We start from the raw sequence: 24,143 nt of genomic DNA, 5'->3' as shown, positions 1-24,143 counted from the left end.
CTACCAAACTTGGCGTCCTGATATTACAGAACATATCTTGCGCCTATATGGTCCTACTGTGAAGATCGAATGTTTTTACTGTGCATGTGTATTTCAGGACAATGACAGGTCTCTGGCTGATGCCGTTCGACAAACATGCTGTCGCTGCAGCCAAGATGACCTCATTCTGTGACACTTTGTATTAATGTCCGTGTAATCATGAATAACTTTCATATGACACCTCACTCCACCGATGACATCTCAGCTCATTTTCTGCTGTGCTCTAGTCAAGGCGCCGGCTAGTATGCATGGGTCATTCCCCAGGATCAAATCACAGTCTGGTTTTTATCCAGTCAACATTTTGAAAGGCATGATTCACAGACACATCTGTGTTTCATTGCTTGCGTTTACATGAATGATCTTACACTGATTATTCTTAAGCTGACAATGTGTAATGCCATGTTAGATGTCTTAAATGGTGTTCTCTAATTGTTTGAAAGGTCATGGACAGTTTAAAGGTTATATCATTGTTTTGGTGTTAAAACTTTCTCCTGTCCCAGCATAATATGCAGTGAGAGCTATAAGCTATTCGTAGGTTGAACAATTTTCTTAGCATCCCAATGACCAGGGCCAGCACTAGCGACTTTTCCTTTCTTTGCTGGAGGATCCCTTGTTGGCTGACGCAGTGAAAATAATCCCTTGAAACCACTTATACCTGCCACCATATTCAAAATGGGCTCATAAGTTTACTAAGCCGTATGGTGACAGAGGCTGTAGAGTGGAAGAATTGGGGAAACTCGTATTACACATTAAAGGCAGATGGAACCCGTGAACCTACAGGCTGCAAAATTTACATTTTAATTTGGTTTGTGAACGAGTCCTACGGAGCACTTGTTTAACCATAGCCACTACTGAAATGGGTGACGACCGAACACTGACAAATACCATTTTAGTAGAGCTAAACAAAGCTGGTCTTGACCCATCAAAGATCCTCAGCAAAGTATATGATGGCGCATCTCTGATATCAGGAAAGCATGTTGGTGTCCAGAAACTGTTACAGGAAAAACTTAATAAGGAGATTCTTATTTTCATCAGTCTTAATCATCAGTTTCATTTAGTTGTATCAGAGTGGTGGTGGTGGCGTAGTGGGCTAAAGCACATAACTGTTAATCAGAAGGTCGCTGGTTCGACCCCCACAGTCACCACCATTGTGTCCTTGAGTAAGGCACTTAACTCCAGGTTGCTCCGGGGGGGATTGTCCCTGTAGTAAGTGCACTGTAAGTCGCTTTGGATAAAAGCATCTGCCAAATGCATAAATGTAAATGTAAATGTTGTAGTCCACACTATGTCAGCAAAGGCAGCTGTGATGGATTTTTTAGTGTGTGTAATGCCTTGTACAAATATTGTAAGCAAGGATGAGCGGCTCAAATGCCTTCTTGAACAAAGATGGACAGGCCATTTAGCTACTATGTCTGTCATTCTGAAATATTTTAATGGCATTTAATCTCTTCTGACTGAAATCGATTCTGTAAGTGTGGTCCAGAGCTGCAAATGGAGGCTGTTGGCCTGCTGAGAGAGGTTAGCCACCTAACTTCTTGTTCATTGCAAACCTTGTGCATGAAAAGCTTGCATTGTTGGATCCACCAAATAAGCTTCTGCAGAGAGAGGACACTTGAGAGTGGCTTGTGCATAAGAGTATGTGCAGAAACTTCGTTGTGATGAGGAGTTTACCAGAGTGTGGGAGAAAGCCACAGCTATTGGTGCATTGCCAAGATCCACAACCCCAAAGCGAAGACGCTCAGCAAACAAGAATATGGACGATTACTTGGTGGAAGGAACTATGGGTCAAAGAGAGGATGACATAGAAACAGATCTCAAGAGACTGTACTACAGCACTTTGGATTCACTGGTTGGAATCCAAAGTGCTGATTTGGCGAATGTAACTCAAATCACTGGCTGCGCTTGATCCGGAGAGTGATTCATTTCTGGATACTGAGACTGTGAAGCATATTATGGACCTGACACAATCGCCTATTGTTGATGCAGAGTTTGACATTGTAAAACACTTTTTGAGGTTGCAAAATCAATCATGTGCAGATGGGGAAAACTGGACTACAAGTTGCATCCTTTTAGCACAATTGCTAAAGATCCATGTAATTTTGTGGAGCTTATATGACATGGGGACTCGTACCCATGTCCTTTGCATCGCAAGTGCAACACTCCGTCACTCTCCTGACCTCAAGGGGTGCACTAGCGACTGACGCTAGAGACTGTAGCCTTTAGCCTCCTTGTTAGCGCACCCGCCTCCCACGCCGGAGACGTCAGTTCGAGTCTCGTTCGGAGCGGGGCGATTAGGACCGGTTACAATGGTGCCGTGTCCCGGATGGGAGTGAGGTTTAGGGGGGGTGAGTGTAACGGGAGCCAGCTGGTAGATAGCTGTGCAGTGTGTAAACCTCACTCTCCTGACCTCAAGAGGTGCACTAGCGACTGATGCTAGAGACTGTAGGCTTTGGCCTCCTTGTTAGCGCACCCGCCTCCCTCGCCAGAGATGTCGGTTCGAGTCCTGTTCGGAGCAGGGCAAGCAGGACTTGTTACACTTGCATATGTATTTGGTTATATAATGCAAACTTAAAATGTGTCTCCTTGCAAGTCATGCACTGTTTGTACGTTCATGGCTAATATTGCATACCTTACTGATATTTATTTCTGTTTATCGGTGTAATAAAAACAGCTTGATCTCAAGAACATTATGTGACCGTGCAACATATTTTGCAAAATGAAATTAATTGCGTGCTTCATTACACGTTTTGCTGTAATTTCCTAGTGAAATATCCAGCGGGGGGCACCAAAAGCGAGTGAATTGGTGTCGTAATCAGACGAGGCTTTTAAAGTCAATATTAGATGGAGGTTTTAATGAGTAAAGCAATAGTGTCATAAATCAAATGAGAAGTAAACAAAACAGATATCCTTACCCTAAACCAACACCTAAACCTAACCGATATTGTGGAAAAAGCAAACACGACATGAAAAGCAAATTTTCTGAAGCAACCACATAATTTCGTGTTACTTGTAGGAGGATTTAGTCTCAAATGTCAGCTTGCCTGTTTGGTCTCAAGCCTCGGCCCTCGAGTCCAAAGTCCAACACGCTATCAGATGAGCTACACTGAAATATGGATATGTAGTTTGGTCAGTAATACAAGCGTTAAAATGTATCATTTTTCAAACTGCATTATAGTAAAAGTGTTTCGATATCGTAACATAGCAGTGTGCATAGCATAATCAGCTGTTATAGTCATGATTTGTGAGAAAGTGTATAAAATACAGTTGTAGCGCCTCTAGGGTTTATTTCACCAGGAGACTGTGGCAAAACATGGGATGTTCATTCTATGAGCCTAGGTTAAATAATAACTTGTGTAAACGAACCTACTTTAGTAGCTACTTCATTCAATAATGCAAAACACTTAAAAACATCTTGTAGTTTATGCATGTAAGAATGCATTTTTTTATCCACTTATAAAACTTCAGTTCCAAAATGTCAATGTACATTTGAGTGTGCAGCATTAAGTCAGTTTGCTGTAAGGAAGTTGTGCTGATCATTGGTGCTGATATTACGCTGGTCTCAGGGACAGTGTGGTGATCAGGTGATAATCTGCTGTTTGACAGCAGCTGTTGGTGGAGTTCATGTTCTGGTGATATTCTCATGTGAGCTTCTCTGTTCTTCGCTGTCTCTTTACACACATGCCGGCTGCTTACTCAGGCGCCTGTGACTCCAGTTATACTCCATAGAGCTTTAGTCTTTTAAAGGAATGTTCCAGGTTCAATATAAGCTAAACCTAATTGGCAGAATTAAATGTAAGTAAATAAATAAATAAATAAAACCAAAAAATCATGGTTACAGTAAAGCACTTACAATGGAAGTGAATGGGGCCAGTCCATAAACATTACATTACTGTACACACTGTTTCAAATATAAATGTTATATATCTTAACAATATTTAGTGTGATAAAATTGCTTACTAACCTTGTCTAAAATTATATCCAATGTTACACATTCATGATCACGATGAGTCAACAGAACGTTGGTAAACATTGTAAAACTGTATTTCACGTCCATTTTTTCACACTAAAATCACGCATTTATTGTTCTTCTCTTGTGGTTATACTTTTTAAACTGTGTGTATTTTAACTTTTATGCACTAGTCCTAAGTCACTACAATTGTTACTGTAACTTTGATGTTTGCCTTTCAAATAATTGCTATACTTACATTTATATTACTTCATAGTTTTGATGACTGGTGCATATATTGGCTATTTCACAGCCGCTTGGAACATGGCTCATCCATTCAGATTTTAGATCCGTTTTATAGTTTAGGATATGTAATATGTAGAATAAGAGCATTTCTTAAGGGTCTGAATTGTTTTATTGATTATTTATTTGTATTTTTTTGTAGCACAGCATGACATACACATTGTTGCCATTATGTATTAAGTGATTTCTCTCACAGTGTTCTGAGATTAGTTTAAATCTCATTTTAGACATTTAAAAATACAAAAAATAACTCTCTTAATATTTCACAAGTATAAAAAATGAAACAAACAAACTCTAAAGTTTCCTAGCAACCTCGTCCAAAATCCATTGCATTCAAAAGGTGTGTCCAAATGAAGTGAGACATGCTTAATCTGAATCACCATAGCAACAGACGATATTCTAAATCAGAGGCTGTCATTTCAGTAATACAGTTGTCAACACATACGACCAGCAGGAGTGTGTCAGATTGGTATTCTACACATAACCGAGCTATATCTGTTGTGAGGACAGTTTTCTTGATGTAACCGCACCATAAGCAGCCTCTTTTAAACTGTCTGCGGTGAAGCACTAAATAAGTGCCTAGAGTGTCTGTCTAAAGAGATAGAGAGGGTGTTTTTTAACTGCCAGCTGTGTTTCTCAATGTTCAAGGTCGAGCCGTGTTTTTTTTTTCGGTGTGTGCAATGATATGTTACCCATGTTTGCCTGTTAATACTGACATCATGGCCAACATAGTCTGCAATGCTTGTTTAAATCCCTTAATCCTTCACAGTGTTTTCTTTCTTCCGTAATACACAAAAGTGATTTTCCTATTAAAGTCATAGTAAGGTTTCGGTTTGGGTCAGGGGTTAAACTTAAATTGTAATAACATTGTTTGTTGGTTCTTTAATATTTCTCTATTGGAGTAACAGTGGTGCATTTACGTATGAGCGAACTACTTCTTATGCTTTCGCCATCTCGTGCTAATTGTTGTCATAAGACTGGGTTGGTGTGGCAATTTTTGTTGTTTAAGAAATATTCTGGGTTCAATTCAAGTAAGTTCTGTCAAAACGGGGTTTTTTTTGTCTTTAGGCCCCCTTTTGAGCAAGTCAAAGGCGACTGGCAAGAAACAAAAAACAATTAAATGTTGGAGAGAAAGAAAGAAAAAACCTTGGGAGGTTTTTTTTGGGGGGAGCCAATTCTCCTCTGGCTATACAGCATGAATATAATGCCAATATTAGTTAGCTATGTGGTCTTCAAGCCATGTATTTATCGATTAAAACATAATACAGTAAAATAACTAAGTGCCAGTTCCACTTGGGGCGGCTGTGGCTCAGGTGGTGGAGCGGGTCGTCCACTTATCACAGAGATGGTGGTTCGATTCCTGGCCCACATGACTCCACATGCCGAAGTGTCCTTGGACAAGACACTGAACCCCAAGTTGCGCCTTGCCGTCATTGGTGTGTGTGTGTGTGTGAATGATTCACAGTGTAAAGCGCACAAGATACACACTCTTTAGTTTCTTATAGGGGGTATGAGAAAGAGTTTCTCACCCAATCTTGTTATCATTTATAATAGTTGGGTCTGTTTTGAGTATGTGGTCACATGACTTGGTTAAAATGTTCTGTGATCATTAAGTCAGCCTGACCTAAACCAACATGGCTGCCCATGTTACAGGACATGCTGACTTGTGATATTTAATTCTATATTAATCTTAATTTTCTTCAGTAAAAAGAAACAATTAAACTGCTAATATTAATGAGAACATTGTCTTAAGATGCGGATGCAGCTATTCTTATGAGGAATCTCCATAGACATAATGTTTTTATATTGTCCAAACTATAGATTATATCCCCAAACCCCAACACAACCCGTAACCCTCACAAAAACTTTCTGCATTTTTACATTTTCAAAAAAACATAGTTTAGAATTATGGGGACACTAGAAATGTCCTCATAAACCACATTTATAGCATAATACCCTTGTAATCACCAGTTTGTAACCTAAAATAAATTCCTAACCCCACCCCCAAACACACACACACACACATACACATAAGCACTTTCCACACACACACATACACATACACACACTTTCTCTCTCTCTCTCTCACACACACACACACACGTATGTATGATTGTTTTAAAATAAGAGAGGAAGTCAGAAACTCATAATTTCTTGCATCAAATAAAACACAGAAATATTGATGACTTTGACCTTTTTTTTAACCCAAAACATTTCAAACATTTTCACTCTTGCCTGTTTTAGGGTTAAATAATCTAAAAGCAAAAATATTAGTTATGCATGTTCTATTCATTAAGAAATGTAATATGTATCCTTCCGCCTCTGCTGAGGTCTGTACACGCCACGGCCTCACAGCCTCGTTGCCATTGTCCCATTACTAATTAAAGATGGCACAACTGTGTAAAGGGTCCGTAGACATCCATTGTAAGTTCATAACTATCATTGTGTTTTTTGCTCTTTTTATAAAACCGAAGGACAAAATTATTGTCCATCAAGAGCATTGAAAAATGCATTATTATAAAATGATGCATTATTCTACATGAAGGTCAGATTGATGACAAATGATGACAGAATATACCATTAACTCACTCAAGCATGCATGTGAAAATGTACGGATACCAGTTTGTCATCATGATTTAACTGAAAGTCTGGCTCTTGTTTAGTTTGGCTCTTGGTGTGCAAGGCATAGATTCATTTAAACCCAAAGTACGAATTGCGCCAAGTTATGTGCAATTGGTCCAGCTAACTGTCTCTATCTCATTAGTCATCTAAATGCTCCCATTTCCATCTGTCATCCTCTTGTGTCCTGAAAACATCATGTGGCTATCTCAACACTGGCCATCTATCCACAGCTGTCATTTATACACAAACTAATTAGATACCAGGACAGCAAGTTATTTTTTGTGTGATGTACTTGGATCTTGATGTATTCTTAGAACTTGCATGTTGCATGGCATCAGTGTTTCCTAACCTTTTTTTGTGGGTTATGTACCCCCACAGGCTCAAGTACCCCCTCAAGGACACCAAACTTGTAATGTGTTCTTCTGTACCCAAAATGTACTGGATAAAAATGATCAGTAATATTATTGATGTGTATTTTATTATGATTATTCCTTTTTAAAAACAATAAGTACTGAATGCCATAGAAGCTCAACATGTTTGAAATCCCACCCACAAGCCAAACACACTCTAATGAGAGGTTATGTCTTAGGCTTATAACAGGTAACAAAGGCTTGCAGGTGTTTCAAAGCCAAAGCAAAATCTTTCCAAGTGCCCCCTGCATTACACACAACCCAGGAACGTTTTTTGACCTTTCTCTATTTCAGAAAACAGGACAGAAATTCAAACATGATCCCTCAGGACCTGGTATCACACTCACAAACACTCATCTATATCAGCACCTTCCCCTAACTGAGGGTGTGGAGGTCACAGAGGTTGATGTGTCTATGCTGCTTCCTTCAAGTTAGTCATCTCAAGTTGTTCTGCTACGTATGCAGAGCAGAAGGTGCTCCACACACAACTTCCCCTTTATGATATTATTTTATTCTCACCACAATTGTACAGAGTGGTTATCTGAGTTATCATAGACTTTTTCAATTTGAGCCAGTCTGGCCATTCTCTGTTGACCTCTCTCATCAATAAGGTATTTCTATCCGCAGAACTGCCCTTCACTGGATGTTTTTTGTTTTTGGCACCATTCTGAGTAAATTCTAGAGACTGTTGTGTGTGAAAATCCCAGGAGATCAGCAGATACTCAAACCAGCCCATCTGGCACCAACAACCATCCATACGATTATCTAATCAGCCAATCATGTGGTTGCAGTGCATTAAATAATGCAGAAATGTGTCAGGAGCTTTATTTAATGTTCACATCAACCATCAAAATGGAGAAAAAATTGTGATCTCAGTGATTTGGACCATTGCATGTTTGTTGGTGCCCGATGGGCTGGTTTGATTATGTTTTAAATCCTACCTGACAAATAAATTGTTACTTTTTGACTTATTCTGTATTCCTCCGAAATCATTTATATCAATACTGGGTCTTTAAAATTGGAGAAACCGCTCTGGAGGAACCCATTCAGGAGAATACCATTTAAAAAATCATTTATATCATAACTGAAGCTTTAATGTAGGAGGAAGCCACTTAAAGACTCTCAGTTTGAATCTCATTAGAAACGGATCAAATGGTAAATGAACAGAAGAGGATTCAGAGTAATCAATAACTTAAAAGATTAAAATAATGGAGTGGTGGTGGCATAGTGGTCTAAAGCACATAACTGGTAAGCAGAAGGTTGTTGGTTCGAACCCCACAGCCACCACCATTGTGTCCTTGAGCAAGGCACTTAACTCCAGGTTGCTCCAGGGGGGATTGTCCCTGTAAGTTGCTTTGGATAAAAGCGTCTGCCAAATGCATAAATGTAAATGTAAATGTAAAATAAAGGAATGATCATAAAGTAATTAGAGCCTTAATCTAAATTAGAGGTCAATTTAAAATTGGAGTCAGATAAATATAATATTGGAGTCAGATAAAATTAATAACAGGATGAATTCATAAAGTGCAAATTATTAACAATAATTGCTTTACTTCAGCGCTCAGAAAAGACAGAACAATGCAGCGACCTTCAAGGGGCAAATCGATCAATTTTGAGCAGTTTGCCTGCATTTTTACTAGATTACATGGAAAATCGACACATGGCTTCCGAAAGTTCATGTACACTGAAATCAACCCCATTCATCCCAATTTCTGCGACTTGATGCGACTGCATCAATTCAAATGTGAATAAATTTCCCTCAAACGCTGCTGATAGCTTGTTGCATGAGCAACCTATGAGTCCCGTGGGAACCAGGAAGGGATCATGATTCGGGAGTTGCATTTTTGCTCATAAATTATATTTTTACTCCACTGATGGTTAGGTTTAGGGTTGGAGTTTGGGTTAGGGGTAGAGTTGATTGTGTGGTGGGATGTGGTGGTGACGTAGTGGGCTAAAGCACATAACTGGTAATCAGAAGGTCGCTGGTTCGACCACCATTGTGTCCTTGAGCAAGACACTTAACTCCAGGTTGCTCTGGGGGGATTGTCCCTGTAATAAGTGCACTGTAAGTGCTTTGGATAAAAGCTGTCTGCCAAATGCATAAATGTAAATGTAAATGTAATTAAATATGCATTCCTGTTGACTGTATTACATCATTTACAGCTAAAAAATACAATTCCCATACTTTCAACCCTTCCAGCTTTGGCCTCTGGGGGCAGTGATTTGAATTTTGGTAAGCACAGACCAATTTCAGCAGCAAAACTTTCGACCTACTGTTGCTGAATTTACAGAGTGATGATCAGTCTGTAATGCTACCTTCTTTTGGTGTATAGGAATAATAGTATTTGTCCAACCTGTGCTTTTCTAGTTTAGTTTCAGTACAATACTTGTTTTGAGTATGTTTTTATAGCACATCAAATGTGATTTCCAAAAAATCAAGGTAGATTAGATTAGGGTTCGACAAGATACAGACCCTTTAAAATCAACATGAAAAAGTGTCTGCTGCTTTTGTACATCTGTTATGTATTTCAGAGTGAAAGTGGATGTTTAACAAGAAAAGAGCATGTAGTGTGAGACATGATGTATCCATCAGGAAATGAATGGAGCATGAAAAGTGGTCCCTATTCTTTCTTTCTTTATCAAACACCCCCTCTTTTACTCTGTTGTGTCTCTCTGTTTTATTTGATATCTATTTCAGTCCTGAGGAGTGATATGTTCTGTGTGTGTGAGCATATGTGTGTGACTGTAAATCTCAGGTCAGAAGGGGACATGGAAGCAACGTGAGGTACACACGTGTTTGCAACCACCTGCCCATATCAGGATCATGCTATGCCCAGCATGCACAAGCTATTCATTTTATTCTGTTGTTTAGATCACACCCATAAAGCTCTTGACATGTAATTATCAACTATAATGGCAATGAATGACTCTCTGGAGCCTTGTGCCTCTAATTAGCTTTTTCCAACTGTCACTATCCATGTTTTCTGGAATGTACAACCAGGAGTACAGATCTCGGATCAGTTTCTCCAATTATTTCAGAGCAGGATTCCTATGTTTAGATATTGCATGTGGAATAATGATCAAAGGGTTTATGCAAACTAGATTTGACTCGGTTCACTGATTGTTGTTCCGGCTGGGTGTGTATTTACTGTCGCCCCAAAAGCATTTCGAGTGGCATCTGCAAACTAGGGCTTTTCTCGGAAATAACTTCACTGTTCTGAGCCATTTTTGCAATTACTTGCAAGCAACTGGTGTCTAGAATGATTTTTAGTGGACGTATGAAGTCAGTTTCCCTCAAGTTGGCACAGGCGTCAGTGTTCCCATGGGTCCTTTGATTTTCAGTCATGGAAAAAGTCATGGAAATTTAGAAAAATACTGTAATGTCCTGGAAAACAATTATTTGTTCTGGAAAATATTTTTTGACTGTGTTGCTAACAAGGTTTTTGTTACATCTACAAAACATGGCATCGATCGGGACTCGGAATAGGAATCGAATACACAAATGATTATAATTTTGAACGAATCCCTGGCAAATACTTTCCCTGCTCATCTGCTGTCATCTCTTCTTTGCTCCGATGAAATAGTTTAAATGGGTCATTCCTACAATTCTGTGACATTCCAAATTTGAAACTTTTGAAAAATAAAACATACTTTTAGAAGTTTCTTCATGTTTCATCATTACAGGGACAAATTAAAGATTGCATTAGTCATACTGGTCAAGCAAAATTACAAAAAAATTCAGATGTCCATCCAGTTAAATAACATCAGGGTGGACAATAACAGGGTGAAAATTCAGTGGATAAATTAGCCACTACATGGTCTGTATCCAGGGCTGGACTAGGAAGAGAAAACGGCCCGGGATTTTACATGGCAACTGGCCCAAAAGTTGTTGAGCGGTGGTGGGGGTGGGGGTGGGTATCGCTGTCCTTTTCGGCATATTGCGGCGCCGTTTTTCTGGTCCGTTCTGCATAACGTGACGGCTCATTTTTGCTTATCGCAGCCCATTCGGCACGGCCCGCTCTGTTCTCCCGCTGGCCAGTCCGCCCATGATCGGCCCCAAAGTGCGTCGACCCACCGGAAAATGCCCGGTATGCCAGTTGCTAGTCCATCCGTGTCTGTATTTAGGAAACATATTTGTAAACTTATATTTATGTTTGGAGTTTGGAATGCCCAATTCCCAATGCGCTCTAGGTCCTCATGGTGGCGTGGCGGAGGACGAATCATAGTTGCCTCCGCTTGTGTCTCATCACGTGGCTTGTTGAGCGTATTACCGTGGAGACATAGTGTGTGTGGAGGCTTCACGCTATTCTCCGCGGCATCCACACACAACTCACCACGCACCCCTCCGAGAGTGAGAACCACATTATAGCGACCACAAGGAGGTTAACCCAACGTGACACTACCCACCCTCACTAACAACCAGGCCAATTGGTTGCTAAGGAAGCCTGACTGGAGACACTCAGCATGCCCTGGACTTGCTGAGTTACCCAGACCCCCATGCTATCTTTCTTTAAAAAATATATATATAATAGATTTTTTTGTTATTTAATGCAAGGACATTCATACATTGTAAGTGTTGCATAAGTATCCAAAAACGTTTTGGGACCACTCTATATACAATTTCAAAAAACAAATCTTTATTCTAAACTACACTAATCTAAACAAATTGTAATATAATAATAATAATCAGGGCCGCTTTAGGTATGGGCCAACTAGGCGGCAAATCAAAAATGGTCAGAAACAGCCCTGATGATAATGATTGTTCTCTCCTAAATATTTTTCCATTAGTGGTGCAGATATTTTTTATTTCACATAGCAGAGAGTTTTTTCTTTTAAGCAGAACTGATCAAAGTTTCCTGCTGGAATTGCTGCAGTAAAAGTGTCAGGTCAGTAACTTGAGGCATGAAAGTGAAAATGATTGAGGGTTTTTAGTGCCGTCATTAATTTAGGGGGGTTCGTTATGTTATACGGGTCTTTCATGGAAACATATGATGTTTAGTTGAAATATATATATTTTGTATTATTATTAAAGTACTGAAATACTGTTTCCGGTTTAGTACTTTTATTGTTTAGTACTGTAAATGTTTACTTTTTCTTTTTGTGGGTTTAAATACTAAACCGACAATCTTGTTTCTATGCTAATGACTTTTAAATATGTGCGAAATAATCCAGGGGTGCTTATTCATGGTCAGGATGATGCATGACTCAAGTATGTACACACAAACATCTCTAGCTGCACTAGTTTGATTTCACAGATTGTTGCATAAATCATAACGAAACATATGCGTTGCATACTCGGGCATTAGCATGTACTCTCTTCTACGTCAGTTTTCTCTTTCAGGTCGACTGCTGTCACGGTGGAGCAACAATCAGTGAATCTTACTGAGCAAGTAAAATTTAGTATAACTGGCAATATTTTTTACATCTATCTTCCTGAATAATTTCACATCCAGTGGAATAGCAAAGACATTTGAATGTAACTACATCCCCCCCCTACAGTGCTGAAGTTTTTACCACCAGTGTAGCACAAGAAATAACGGTTAGTATACTGTATACAATAGGACCACGCCCTTACAATGCAGTGACCAAGCGTACTTATTTAGATTAAGTTTCTGGCCGTAAGTATTACAGGTTTAAAGAAGAACTAACGTACATTTACTGAATAACAGAGCACGGTTAATATCCACCCATTCATTTACTACCCAAAGAACATTATTCCCAGTAGGCTGAGATTATGCAACGCTGTTTTCCGAACTCAGTTAATGGTTTACAAATGTCTTTCAGCTCAGGAGTTGTTCGCTTTAAGGAAAGAAACATATTCTACACAAGTTTTTGCAAAGGCAGACAGAAATAACTGGCCAACACATTTCAAGAGTGCAGTCCTGTTTGTTTAACTGTGGTGGTTACTATCCTCAATACTCAAAGGGGCAATGGAGTAACCTTTACATTTTTGTGGAAACCTAAGTAATACATTTGGTGATGCTAGGGCTTTAGAAAGTACGTCATTCCCCTCTAACAACATTTTACGTAGTGTACTTTACTAAAAAAAGCAGGGGACACATGCCAAGAGATCTGAAGTGCTCTGATTGTCTTTCTTCATCACAGTGTGTTCCTGGGCAACTCTTACACATTCAGTTCCCAACTATCTCCTGCAAGAGCAGGTGACATTGGTTGGGCTGATCTGAGATCAGCGTTAATATGGAGAGTTTTTTATAGCAAAGTTGTGGGGATTCTCCTCTAGGATTAGAAGCCCCTAATTCACCAATCCCCCTTTGTGACATCATGGAGACTTCCCAGCTGCTTGTTTCTTTTTAGTGGTGCTCGCTAAGGCAAAGATTATACATTGCTTATACATATGGGTAAAGATTATATCAAACCTAGCCATAAGTGTTACATTTTGGTGTGTGACTTATCTTGCAACCTTAATGCTAAGGACTCAATTTTTGCATTTGAAACATTCACATAGACTTAAATAGTAGGATGGAACCAAGCCATATCTTTGGGACTTAAGGGTAGTATTCTTTTAGCAACCGCTTCAAGTCAGAATTTCCAACAAGGAAAAGTGAAATGGAACACCATTCGAAGTTGGACATCCAACTTGAAAACTTGTGCGGAAGTGTAAAACTCATATTTTGCTGAGATGCAGGTGCGTGACGTCACGCAAACATGTCGGCACCCAGGAAGATTTAAGCAGTTGATGATGATGATTCCTTTTAACCAAATAAAGTGCATCAATAGATGATTTTCCACTGGGCCAGTGTGGGCCAGTGCGAGCCAGGGCTATCAGTGGCCTCGCACCCCGAGCCACAAGACCAAAATCGATCTGTGTTCCCACCATTGTGCTAATAACTCTGCAGAGTTGCCCAAAAACAACCCTTAATATGATGCTGCGGTGTCCGTGCCACACACCCCTCCCATTTCACAAGCAAGAGGGAAGCTCCAGCTGTTATCATGTTTTCTAAATATCTAGAATATCAAGTTTATATCAAAGGTAAACAGCAAGATTAGTTAGCTTGACAACTGCCAGGGTGTCTCGAGTGGTTTCTCCACTAACAGCGGGACAATGTCCCAGCACACCGTCTATCAAAGTTCTTTGCTTTTGCCAATGCTTTGCCCATCTGGAAGGATGATGTTGATTGGCTGGAAATAATTTGTTTGGGCACCGCTTTGTCCATTGGCCGTTTTTAACTGATTTGTACTATGCTGCAATTCTTTTCTTTTTTTTTTTTTTAGAACCCTGTACTGTTGTGTGCTGGATTCACAACCTGGGAAGTTTGGCGAAACTCCGCCTTTGACATTAGACTCACCTCAATCACCAGTTGCCCTGATTTGGCTTAAGAGTAATCGGTGGGATTGGCCTTTGGCCCTGAGGAAGCCACGATGAAGCCCCGGAAGTGACGGTGAAAACCAGGGCTGGACTGGGGAGAGAAATCGGCCTGGGATTATACATGGCAACTGGCCCAACCGCATATCACGGTGCAGTTTTGTGGTCCATTTTGCATAACGCGGTGGCTCATTGTTGCTTATCGTGGCCCATTCGACAAGTTTCGCGGCCGAACCACCTGCCTGCTCAGTTCTCCCAATGGCCATTACACCCCTGATCAGCCCAAAAGTGCATCGGCCCCAGTACAGCCCTGGTGGAAACGCAGCTGACCATGGCACACACTAGCACGGTCTAATTTGGACCAGTAGTGAAAAACGAGGCTAATGAGTCTTAACTCCTACCATTGATTATCATACTACTTCTTTAGCAAACATCTGTAGAGACAGATGTGTGAAATATGATACATTATACTCGCTTTTGATACTCGTACATCTGTTGAACAAATACTAGCAATGCATAGAATTGTTTATCCTCCACAATTTGGTTGAAAGAGATGTTTCTGTAGACCTGCTAAGATAACGTTAGCATCAGGCAGTGGAAAGCGTTTATAATCGAAATTCAAAATATCAGTTAGGAATATTGCACATCTGAGTTTGAATGGAACAAGGCATAAAGTCACACAGAACAGAGCAATGACCCACAAGCATCGTGGCAGTGAGTTTTGTACAGGTAAGCACCACTCAGACAGACCTCAGGTTTTTGAGGAACCTAAGGATCAAGTTTGGTGTGGTGTAGTGGTTAAGGCTCAAGGCTAACCAGAGGATGCTGGTTCATTTATACACTGTCGAGATGGCCTTCATTAAAATACTACTTTGTGTGTAAAGAGAAGTGTCACTGTATGAGGGAGCCTTTATTTCTCATTTACAGATTGAGACATGGGGGAACATGGCACACCCCCCTTGGCTCTGCATTCATGTCCTCCACAGTCACGTCTAAGATTTCTGGCACCAAAACAACGTCACGCTTCCTATTTCAGGCACAGGTGCAACATTTCAGCTGTGGGTCGAGTGACCGAGAGAGCTGGAGCAAGAGAGAAAGGGACACTGGGTAAGAGTGGGTTACATTAGGACTCTTTGGATAGGGGAATATGATGCTTCCTTGTAACTTTTAACAACATGGGGCAAGGGCAATGTTAATGCTGTTAATACTGCTAACAAGGAGCTAATTAAAGAGAGGACTCTTTACTATGTTGGCATGAAGCTTCAAATAAAGTAGTTATGCTTTCAGTTTTGTATGGAACTGAAAATATAGGAAGGGTTGCAAATGTTTTAGCCCCTTTTCAGGAGAACTGAGAAAAAGTGAACCCTTGACATTATTTTAAGAAAATGTGTGTGATACTTGCCCATGCAAAAATTGCTTCCACGATGCTAGGGTGTGAAGTTATTCAGAATGTTTGTTAGTGTGTTGCTATGTGATTGCTAGGGTGTTCTGAGTTGTCTCTTATGGGCCCAAGTCAGAACAGCCTGTCTCCAAGTTTCTATGGCTCAGGTCCATCCTTCATCTAAAGTCTATGACATACACCCCCCCCACCCCAATTTTATTGTACGTAGGGCTGCATACTGTAAGTCCAATTGCTTAAAAATGTTATAGAAAAGGAAACCTCCAGAGTTTCACTGACTATTCAAAGCACTTGCGTTTATTATTCAGAAAAAGAAAAAAAACACAAAAGCATCACGTTATTGTAATGGTCATATCACAACATTAAATAAACATTCCGAAAGCATTTCATCATTATAATACAATCAAAAGATATAATTTTCACAGATTACTTGAACTTAAAAGATTCACTTTGTTTATTTGGCAATTTTACAAGGCCAGAAAATGCAGACCTGTTTCCTCAAAAAAAAGGTGCCATGCACCGCATAGTTACAGCCCATATCAGGCACCATCAAATAAGGCTTGTAAAACACATTATGAGCCAATTACGACTTCAACATGTCAATATTATGAAGCACTAATGCACTACTGAAATGGACTTTATGGCGATTTGACATAAAAACATTTGCACACACCTTTACAAATTATGCATAATATATTAGGTTGCTTTGTATGTTTAAAAACATGTTATGTATGTTGCATACATGCTTACATGATTAAAAAATTCCCTACAAGGCATTGTAAGATATGCACTGTATTCAAAGCACTCAGTAAAATAATAATAATAAAAATAAACGGAAAAAAACTAGAAAAATGTGAATGAGAATGACAGTAAAAGAGAGAACGCTGAAAGGAAATGCTGGTTATGTAGGCACAGAAGTTTACCAGGTCACAGAATTTCCACCGGGGTTACTTTCCAGAACACTTCAAAAAGCACTCACACCTTTTGAAGTTATAGACTGTAATAAGGTACTTTGAAGGGTTGATGACCGTTACATACAAAAGAAAGCAGTTTATGTTCAGCCAAAATGTCAAAGTTGAAAGGTTTGTCCATTGGAAAAAGATCCAAGATTCAAGATGCCTGTTCAAAGATAAAAGTGTCCTTTCGAGGTTGTTCAATCCTGGTCACATGATGACAGTTTCTGTGTGCAGGGAGTTTAAGAATGGTCTGGCTTTCAGTCTGGGGCTTGGTGGGCAGGACGTAGGGGGGATTTTGCTTGGGGGGGTATGCTTTGCCCATCTGGATGGACGACGTTGATTGGCTGGCCGAGAAGGACGAGAAAAATTGCTTGTGATGGGGGCAGGAGACGATTCACGTATGACCTAAAGGGAAAAAGTTTTAAAGTAAGTATCTGTATGTGTAAATGAACAATTTATGGGTAAATATACTTGTTTTTACAAATAAATAATATGTATATATATATGAAAATTGTCTTTATTTGACAGGACAGAGGAAGGAGAAAGATGGTGGTGAAAAGGAGAAAAAGGGTGATGGGCTCTGGCCCAACTAGTAGGCCAGACTGAAATTTGGATCCCTGAGCAAATCATATCCTTCTTGTCAAGTAGTGCCATTATAGCCAGTTTACATGTAGTGTGTGTGCAGAACACATTTAAACAAACTCATCACCTGCTTGGTGTCCAGTTGTTGGGTGACAGTGACTATCTGACTTCTACTGTTCTCTATCTCCATCATTTCCAGAAGTTGGTCCAGGTTGAGACCTGTGTGTACCTTGCCATAATGTTGAGACCCTGCTCCCAGAATCCTCTCTACCATCCGGTAGTCAGAGAATAGGTCCTCATACTGGAAGCCTGCTTTATGGGTTTTAGGTCCAGGAGCATTCTTGTGGTACCCTGCTTTTAGGTGCGACTGCGAAGGGCTTAGGTTGAAGGCCAAGCCATTTTTCTCAGGAGCAGAGCCAACCATCTCGCTGTCTCTGTTCTGGAGCAAATGTTGAGGGGGAACAGCTGCCCAAGGATCCTGGCCGGGCTCCAGTTCCGCCATCGGTACATCACAGTCTGCAATGCATTTCTGGATGGGCACATGTGTGGACGTCCACCTGGAGTCGAACTTGCTCTGGCAGACGGAAGTGTTGACATGCCTTGGCGGTTCAGTAGAGATCACAGTGGTCATGAGACCATCCTCAATCAGGGTTTTCCCCTCGTTCTCCTGCAACATAGCGCCAAACTTACGCAACACTGATGGACTACCACACTTCCTGTCGACCAAGAGGCACTTTCTGTCAGGTTGTTGTGATGACTCATGGTAGGTGGAACGAGAGGGAACGGGTGATGCATTTCTCTGTTTAATTGGCTGTTTAGAAGCTGAATATTTAGTGAGATGGTTGTTTGATGAAATCGGGTCTTTCCAACTAACATGACGAGCCTGAAACTCATCCAGACTTGATTTCTTGTTCTTGTTCTCAACCTCCTCAAACTCTTCCACAACTACGCCTGAGGCAGTCCTGAGGCAGAGGGACAGGTACATCAAGTAATCACAAAATGGAATTGGTCCAACACTATACATTAGTCAATAATTATCAACCAGATGGCATTAGTTTTCCTTCACATGGAAGTCATAAGGTAACAGAGTAAACAACTCCTATTTTGAACATGACAGTGAGTTAAAAATGAGTCTTATATGTCTAGATAGGAAAGGCTTTACCTGTTTGTCCCAGGGCTTGTCTTCATACTGTCCTGATAACTGTGTGAAACTGGATATGCCTTGGTGTTCAGTGTCCCAAAAAAGAGGGGGAGGAAGAAAGATGAAAGAATAATGTGAATGAATTTCTCTAGCAGAAGTGAAAAGGGAAGGACTTGGTTCAGCTGGTCAGGAAGCTGACGAGCCGACAATAGCCCACTTCGCCATTAAACCAGGCTGGGAGACCAGAAAACCATCCTAGACTAGTTTAAGCTGTTTTTATTGTTTTCAACATGGCTGGATGAAGGAAATATTGAACAATAGTGAAAGAGATACTCACTGTGTTTGGAGCTCCAAGATTCCTTTGGTTATTTCCCAATTGTGTCCCCTGTTGGAGGTATCGGTTGAGGATATCTAGTGTGGTGTCCTGGTTGTCAATATTATGACAACTGTTAGGGTTATGGCTGCTATTGCTTAGTGGATTAAGCATGTAATTGTTGGAGCCATTACAGTAATTGCTGGGATGGTGAAACCCAAAGCTTCTCATAACTGAAGGACCACCTTGAACTCCATTGGATTGACGAACTGGGAGGTTGTTGTTGGGGCGACCAGATGGATAACCATTGGCTTGGTTAACAGGAAGCAAGGTAATGTTAAGGCTTTTGTTGTTGGTGAGATGGTTTGTGTTGGTCTCGTTGGCTTCTCTTCGTGCTTTGACCTCATTATACAACTGAAATACAATCACAATACACAAAGAGACATACCATTGAGAGGAAATATAATTGTATTGCGCTTTCATAGCTCAGGAGACAACTTGTATCAGATGTTTCTGAACAAATGAGGCATAAAGTAAGAGTATAAAGCAATAAAAATGAATGTGGATAGCATCACTGAGATCATTTGTTCTTGGAAGAATTTGATGAGAAATGTTCGTGCTCATATTGAAATCTGACTTTTGTTTGCAGACTTTAGTATCTTGGCAATCTGAGGTCCCTTTGAGACATTGTAAGGATTTCTTCCAAAGGGAGAAAACTGTATTCTTGAATAATCAATAGATAAACAAGCCAAACCGAAAAAATGCACATGCCTACGAATACCACCAGCATGATGTACAGCGTGGACTAGATATGCAACCTAAGCATAAAGACACTTCACAAGGTTTCTCTATTAGAAAGGGGTCAGTGAGAGGAAGAGGGTGTGCATGCTCTATTCAAAGGTTATTTAGTTAACCAGTAACTGTGTGCGCGCGTGTGTGTGTACCTGAGCATGCATGCATGCTTAGCCTGTTTCAGCAGGAATGCATAATTTGTAATTGACTTGAGTAGTCTGTGTTTTGGCGTGAAAGTCAGAGAGGCTGCGTGTGAATGTTTGGGTAGTCTGCAACCCCTCTCCCTTTGGGTTTAATAAGCTTGTTGACATCTGTCAAAGTCATGGTTCCAGACGAGAGAGAAGCACCTATTATTATAGCCAAGAAATGCAGCCAACTTCAGCAACAGGCGGTCAAGATCTTTTCAGCCAATCACAGCCCTCTAACAACAACAACAAATGTTACTTCATGAACATTGGTGCATGCAGGCTCAAAGCGCTTCCACACATTCTGGTATGTTTAAAAGGCAAAAAGCATATTTTTTTTTAACGTATACAATTGTATAATCAAAGGATCTGCATTTTGAGTTAATGGTATAGACAAGCTTTGTATTTTAGAGATATACACATATGTATATTTGACTTTTTGAAACTTAATAATACAAATTAATACAATTTAGATGATCAGCATTACCATTTTAGTGAAAAGTTGATTTACCAAAAATGTACATTAATTAGTTTTTGTTATGCCCCCTTTTGCTTGAGCTCACATGGACTTCACAAGTTTGTTCAGAAGTTCATGATCCATGTTATAATGATTTGAAAATGTTTCAAAGCAAGGCTTTTTTGGTAAAAGGAGTTAACAATGTCACAAATTTGCTACCATTTAAATAGTGACCTAAAAATAGTGAAGAATCTTTAATATTTCTTCCCAATTAGCTTTGTTTTAAATGGATTAAAAGATACTTTTTTTTTCAGATTTAAAGGGAAACCAATCCCGCAATTTCAATGTGGTCTCAGACTATTGGATGCCCCTGTATGGACTCATTATGTCAATTTGATTGATGACACTGCAGTTAAATATTTATCTCACCTCTTCAATCTTCCTCTGCATTTCCTGAAGCTGATCTTCCCATTCTTGCATCTCAGAGTCAAAACTGTCCAGCAGGTCAACTCTCTCTCCACCCCACCCACAACCCCCAGGATCCGGCCCACAGTGCAATTCCAGTGCGGCCATTCCTTTATGTGCTCAGAAGCTTCTGCTGCTATTCCAACTGAAAGGTAACTGAAGTGACCGCACAGTCCACCAATAACTTTATGAAGACAAAAAGAAAAAGAAAAACACTCATTATTGATTGCATTCTTTGTAAATGATGAGTAAATGACCATTTTCATGCTTGGGTGAATGATCCCTTTACATAGCCATAACAGTTCAGTAAACTATACCGAAACGCATGAATACGGATTGCAAGGAATTAAGTGACCATGGAATTTTTTTTTTACTGGGGTTGCTTTTCAGTGCTACATTATGAGGTTATGTAATGAATCTTAACTTCTTCTGGAAAGTCTTCCTGAGTTTATCATTAGCAAATTTCCTAACATCCGTTGAAGTATTTCATGGTGTATGGCAGGAAACAAAAATCCAATTTTGATTTGCTCTGGCCACCTGCCATGACCTAAGCCTATATGCATTCCCCATCCTTCAAAGCTGTTGAAACTGTCAGCATGGTCTTCAGACTCCAACTTCATTAGACTTGCTCTAATAACCTAAAGCCATTATGATGGAAAAAAGTTATGTGGAAGATTCTCTAAATTCCCTAAAGTTGTTTGACTTACAGTAGACTTATAATAGGGATAGTTTCCCGGGAACAACCTCAGGTGTCTTGATCAAGGACAGCATGGTGAAAAGTTGGGTAACCCTTTCAAGGTTTTAACCTACAACCTTTAAATCACCAGCCTTGATCTTTAACCACTAGGCTATACCACCCACCAGCACTTCTTTTGCATTAAAGACGAGGTCAAAGTTCCCTGCAAGTGCGGAACCTTTTATCTGTTTGGATGAGCTCAGAATAGCTACACCGTTTCCATGGACACGTCACTGAGATTTTCTGCAACGCAACTTTGATTTACGACAGGAATGAGGATGGAGTTGTCGGCCATCACGGAACATGACACCCGGTTGAACTCTCACGAAATTGCTACACCATGTACCGCCATGTGCCGTAAGTTAAGATGGATATATATAACCTCTGTAACTATGTATCGTAAAGTAAAAAGAATAGATAGATGATACAGTATCAGTTTACATCACAATGTGTTTGCAACATGTAGTACATGAAAATTAAGCACAGCAGTCATAATAAAGTAATACGTGTATTTAAGTGAATATTGTTTCACTATTTTAGCATTTTAATGACATTTGATCACATTACTCGTTACACAGTATAAATGAGCACAGTAGAGTAAAGAGTGACCAGTGAGGATGTAACAACCACAATCGTAATTTGATCTAATCTATCCAACATTGTCAATCCAAGTTATATGATTCAGAAGAAAAGTTAACAAGGAGTCTGTTGGCAAATTTGTGATGTCAACATCTGTAAAATACTTGCATCTCTCTTCTGTATGAAATCACCACAGACTTTCTTCTTTAGACAATTTTACTTCAGCAAACAAACCAAACCACTGCAGTTTAAGTTTTTCCCATTACTGGTTTCTGTTCTGTTCTTGTCTACAAGCTTTCTTGACTCTTACCAGTTAAATCCTATTAATGTTTTCCTCCAGTAAATCCCTCTTATGAACTAAAACTCCTGTTCGAACGCTCCAGAATATGAGTCTGTTTCTCAAGCACGTCTTTGTCGTTTAAATCAGGATTGCTCTTGTTTCAGTTCCACCTCCCCTTTGACAGCACCTCCACTCTAGCGGCGCATAACACCCCAAAGATGCCCCGAGACTCGCGCCCCCTGTTGTGACGTAAAGTCCTGCGTATTGGATCTTATAATTTTTCCTCTGTCCAGCGCTACAGTCCTGTCCAGTCTCAGGGTAAACAACTCCTAGTCCTGAGGGGCCCCTGGGCTTTATAGTGACTCAAGTATTCGACCCTGCCACGTCAGACCCGGCGGGTGTCCGGTGTCATAATGTCAGATTTATTCCAGCATTCGTGGTCTTCATGCAAGAGACTGTCGTCACCCACATTCCCGGTTACAATTACAAAGACAGAGGGAGAGTGTTTACATGTTGTTTACATGGCTATTTTGAAATGCCCACTTCTTCTACCCCACCTCTGTGAAGCTGTTGCTAGTCTGCTTTTAGGACTTGGCAGATTGCGGTCTTGTGACTTTCATTCCAGTTGTTTCACCTTCTATTAACGCCAATGGGCAAAAAACTATTTGTGACCATCAACACACTCTGTTCATTTTATTTTTAAGATGCCACCGGATAGATTTAGAGCATACTAAGTGTACTTAACGGCATACTTAACGGGCGCCTCACGCTTGTTTCAGCATACATATATTTGACACATGTGGTTGTTTCGCAGTAAACGTACAGGTGTTAATTCTGCCCTACTATTGGCCGCAGTCTCAAATGGTTTCTGGGCACATTAGCATATGCAAACAAAAAACAACAATGTTGCAAAAGAAGGAGATAGGTTTGAAAAGACATCTCACACTCATGTCATTACAAATGTCATTCTTTCTTCTGTGGAATACAAAATAAAATGTTAGGTAGAATCTTCAGTCTCTGTCACCATTTACTTTCATTGAAAAAAAGATGCAATGTAAGTCAATGGTGCCTGAGACTAACATTCTGCCTAACATCTCCTTTTGTGTTCTACAGAAGAAAGTCAAATGCTGGAACAAAATGAGGGTGAGTAAATGATAACCAATTTTCATATCCCTTCAACATGTTATAAATTGGCAATAAAAAGCATGTGAACCCTTTGGAATTACCTGCATTTATACATTTGTCTTATTCTGGTTACAATATTAAAAAATATAAAATTACATTAATGAACAAACATTATCTGTTTTAACTAATAGCACACAAATGATTGTATTGTTCTTGTATATACTGAATACACAATTCAAACATTCACAGTGATGGTTGGAAAAAGTATGTGAACCCCTAGGCTAATGACGTCAGCAAAAGATAGATTCAGGAGTTGGCAAGTCTGGCATCCAATTAATGAAACAAAATTGCAGGTGTCGGTTAGAGCTGCTTTGACTTATAAAAAGCACTCAAACATTTTGAGTTTGCTATTCTCAAGAAGCATCTGCTGATATGGACTATGCCTCGCAAAAAAGAGATCTCAGAAGACCTACAATCAAGAACTGTTGC

At 39.9% G+C, this 24,143-nt stretch overlaps 1 protein-coding gene across 1 annotated transcript; it reads right to left on the bottom strand.

The window, feature by feature from the left end:
• Window positions 1-16,320: 16,320 nt before the first annotated feature.
• On the bottom strand, window positions 16,321-22,981 carry LOC127619331 (uncharacterized). Its single transcript, XM_052092211.1, has 6 exons — window positions 22,560-22,981; window positions 20,899-21,118; window positions 19,060-19,449; window positions 18,744-18,802; window positions 17,709-18,543; window positions 16,321-17,404 (listed from the first exon to the last, which is right to left on the bottom strand). Exons 2-6 carry the CDS (start codon window positions 21,040-21,042, stop codon window positions 17,207-17,209), a joined length of 1,626 nt encoding a protein of 541 aa, XP_051948171.1. The 5' UTR covers window positions 21,043-21,118; window positions 22,560-22,981; the 3' UTR covers window positions 16,321-17,206.
• Between the last annotated feature and the right edge of the window lie 1,162 nt (window positions 22,982-24,143).

Source organism: Xyrauchen texanus, chromosome 25, assembly GCF_025860055.1.
Source record: "Xyrauchen texanus isolate HMW12.3.18 chromosome 25, RBS_HiC_50CHRs, whole genome shotgun sequence".
NCBI classification, from domain to species: domain Eukaryota; kingdom Metazoa; phylum Chordata; class Actinopteri; order Cypriniformes; family Catostomidae; genus Xyrauchen; species Xyrauchen texanus.
This window is presented reverse-complemented; position numbering and strand designations above follow the sequence as displayed.

Excerpts from the sequence above, each read along its gene's own strand:
- LOC127619331 (XM_052092211.1), bottom strand. The coding sequence starts at position 21,042 with ATGGCCGCACTGGAATTGCACTGTGGGCCGGATCCTGGGGGTTGTGGG. Across the intron at positions 19,450-20,898 it reads TGCAGAGGAAGATTGAAGAG|TTGTATAATGAGGTCAAAGC; the intron begins GTGAGATAAATA and ends ATTGTATTTCAG. Across the intron at positions 17,405-17,708 it reads AACAACTGGACACCAAGCAG|GTCATACGTGAATCGTCTCC; the intron begins GTGATGAGTTTG and ends TTTTCCCTTTAG.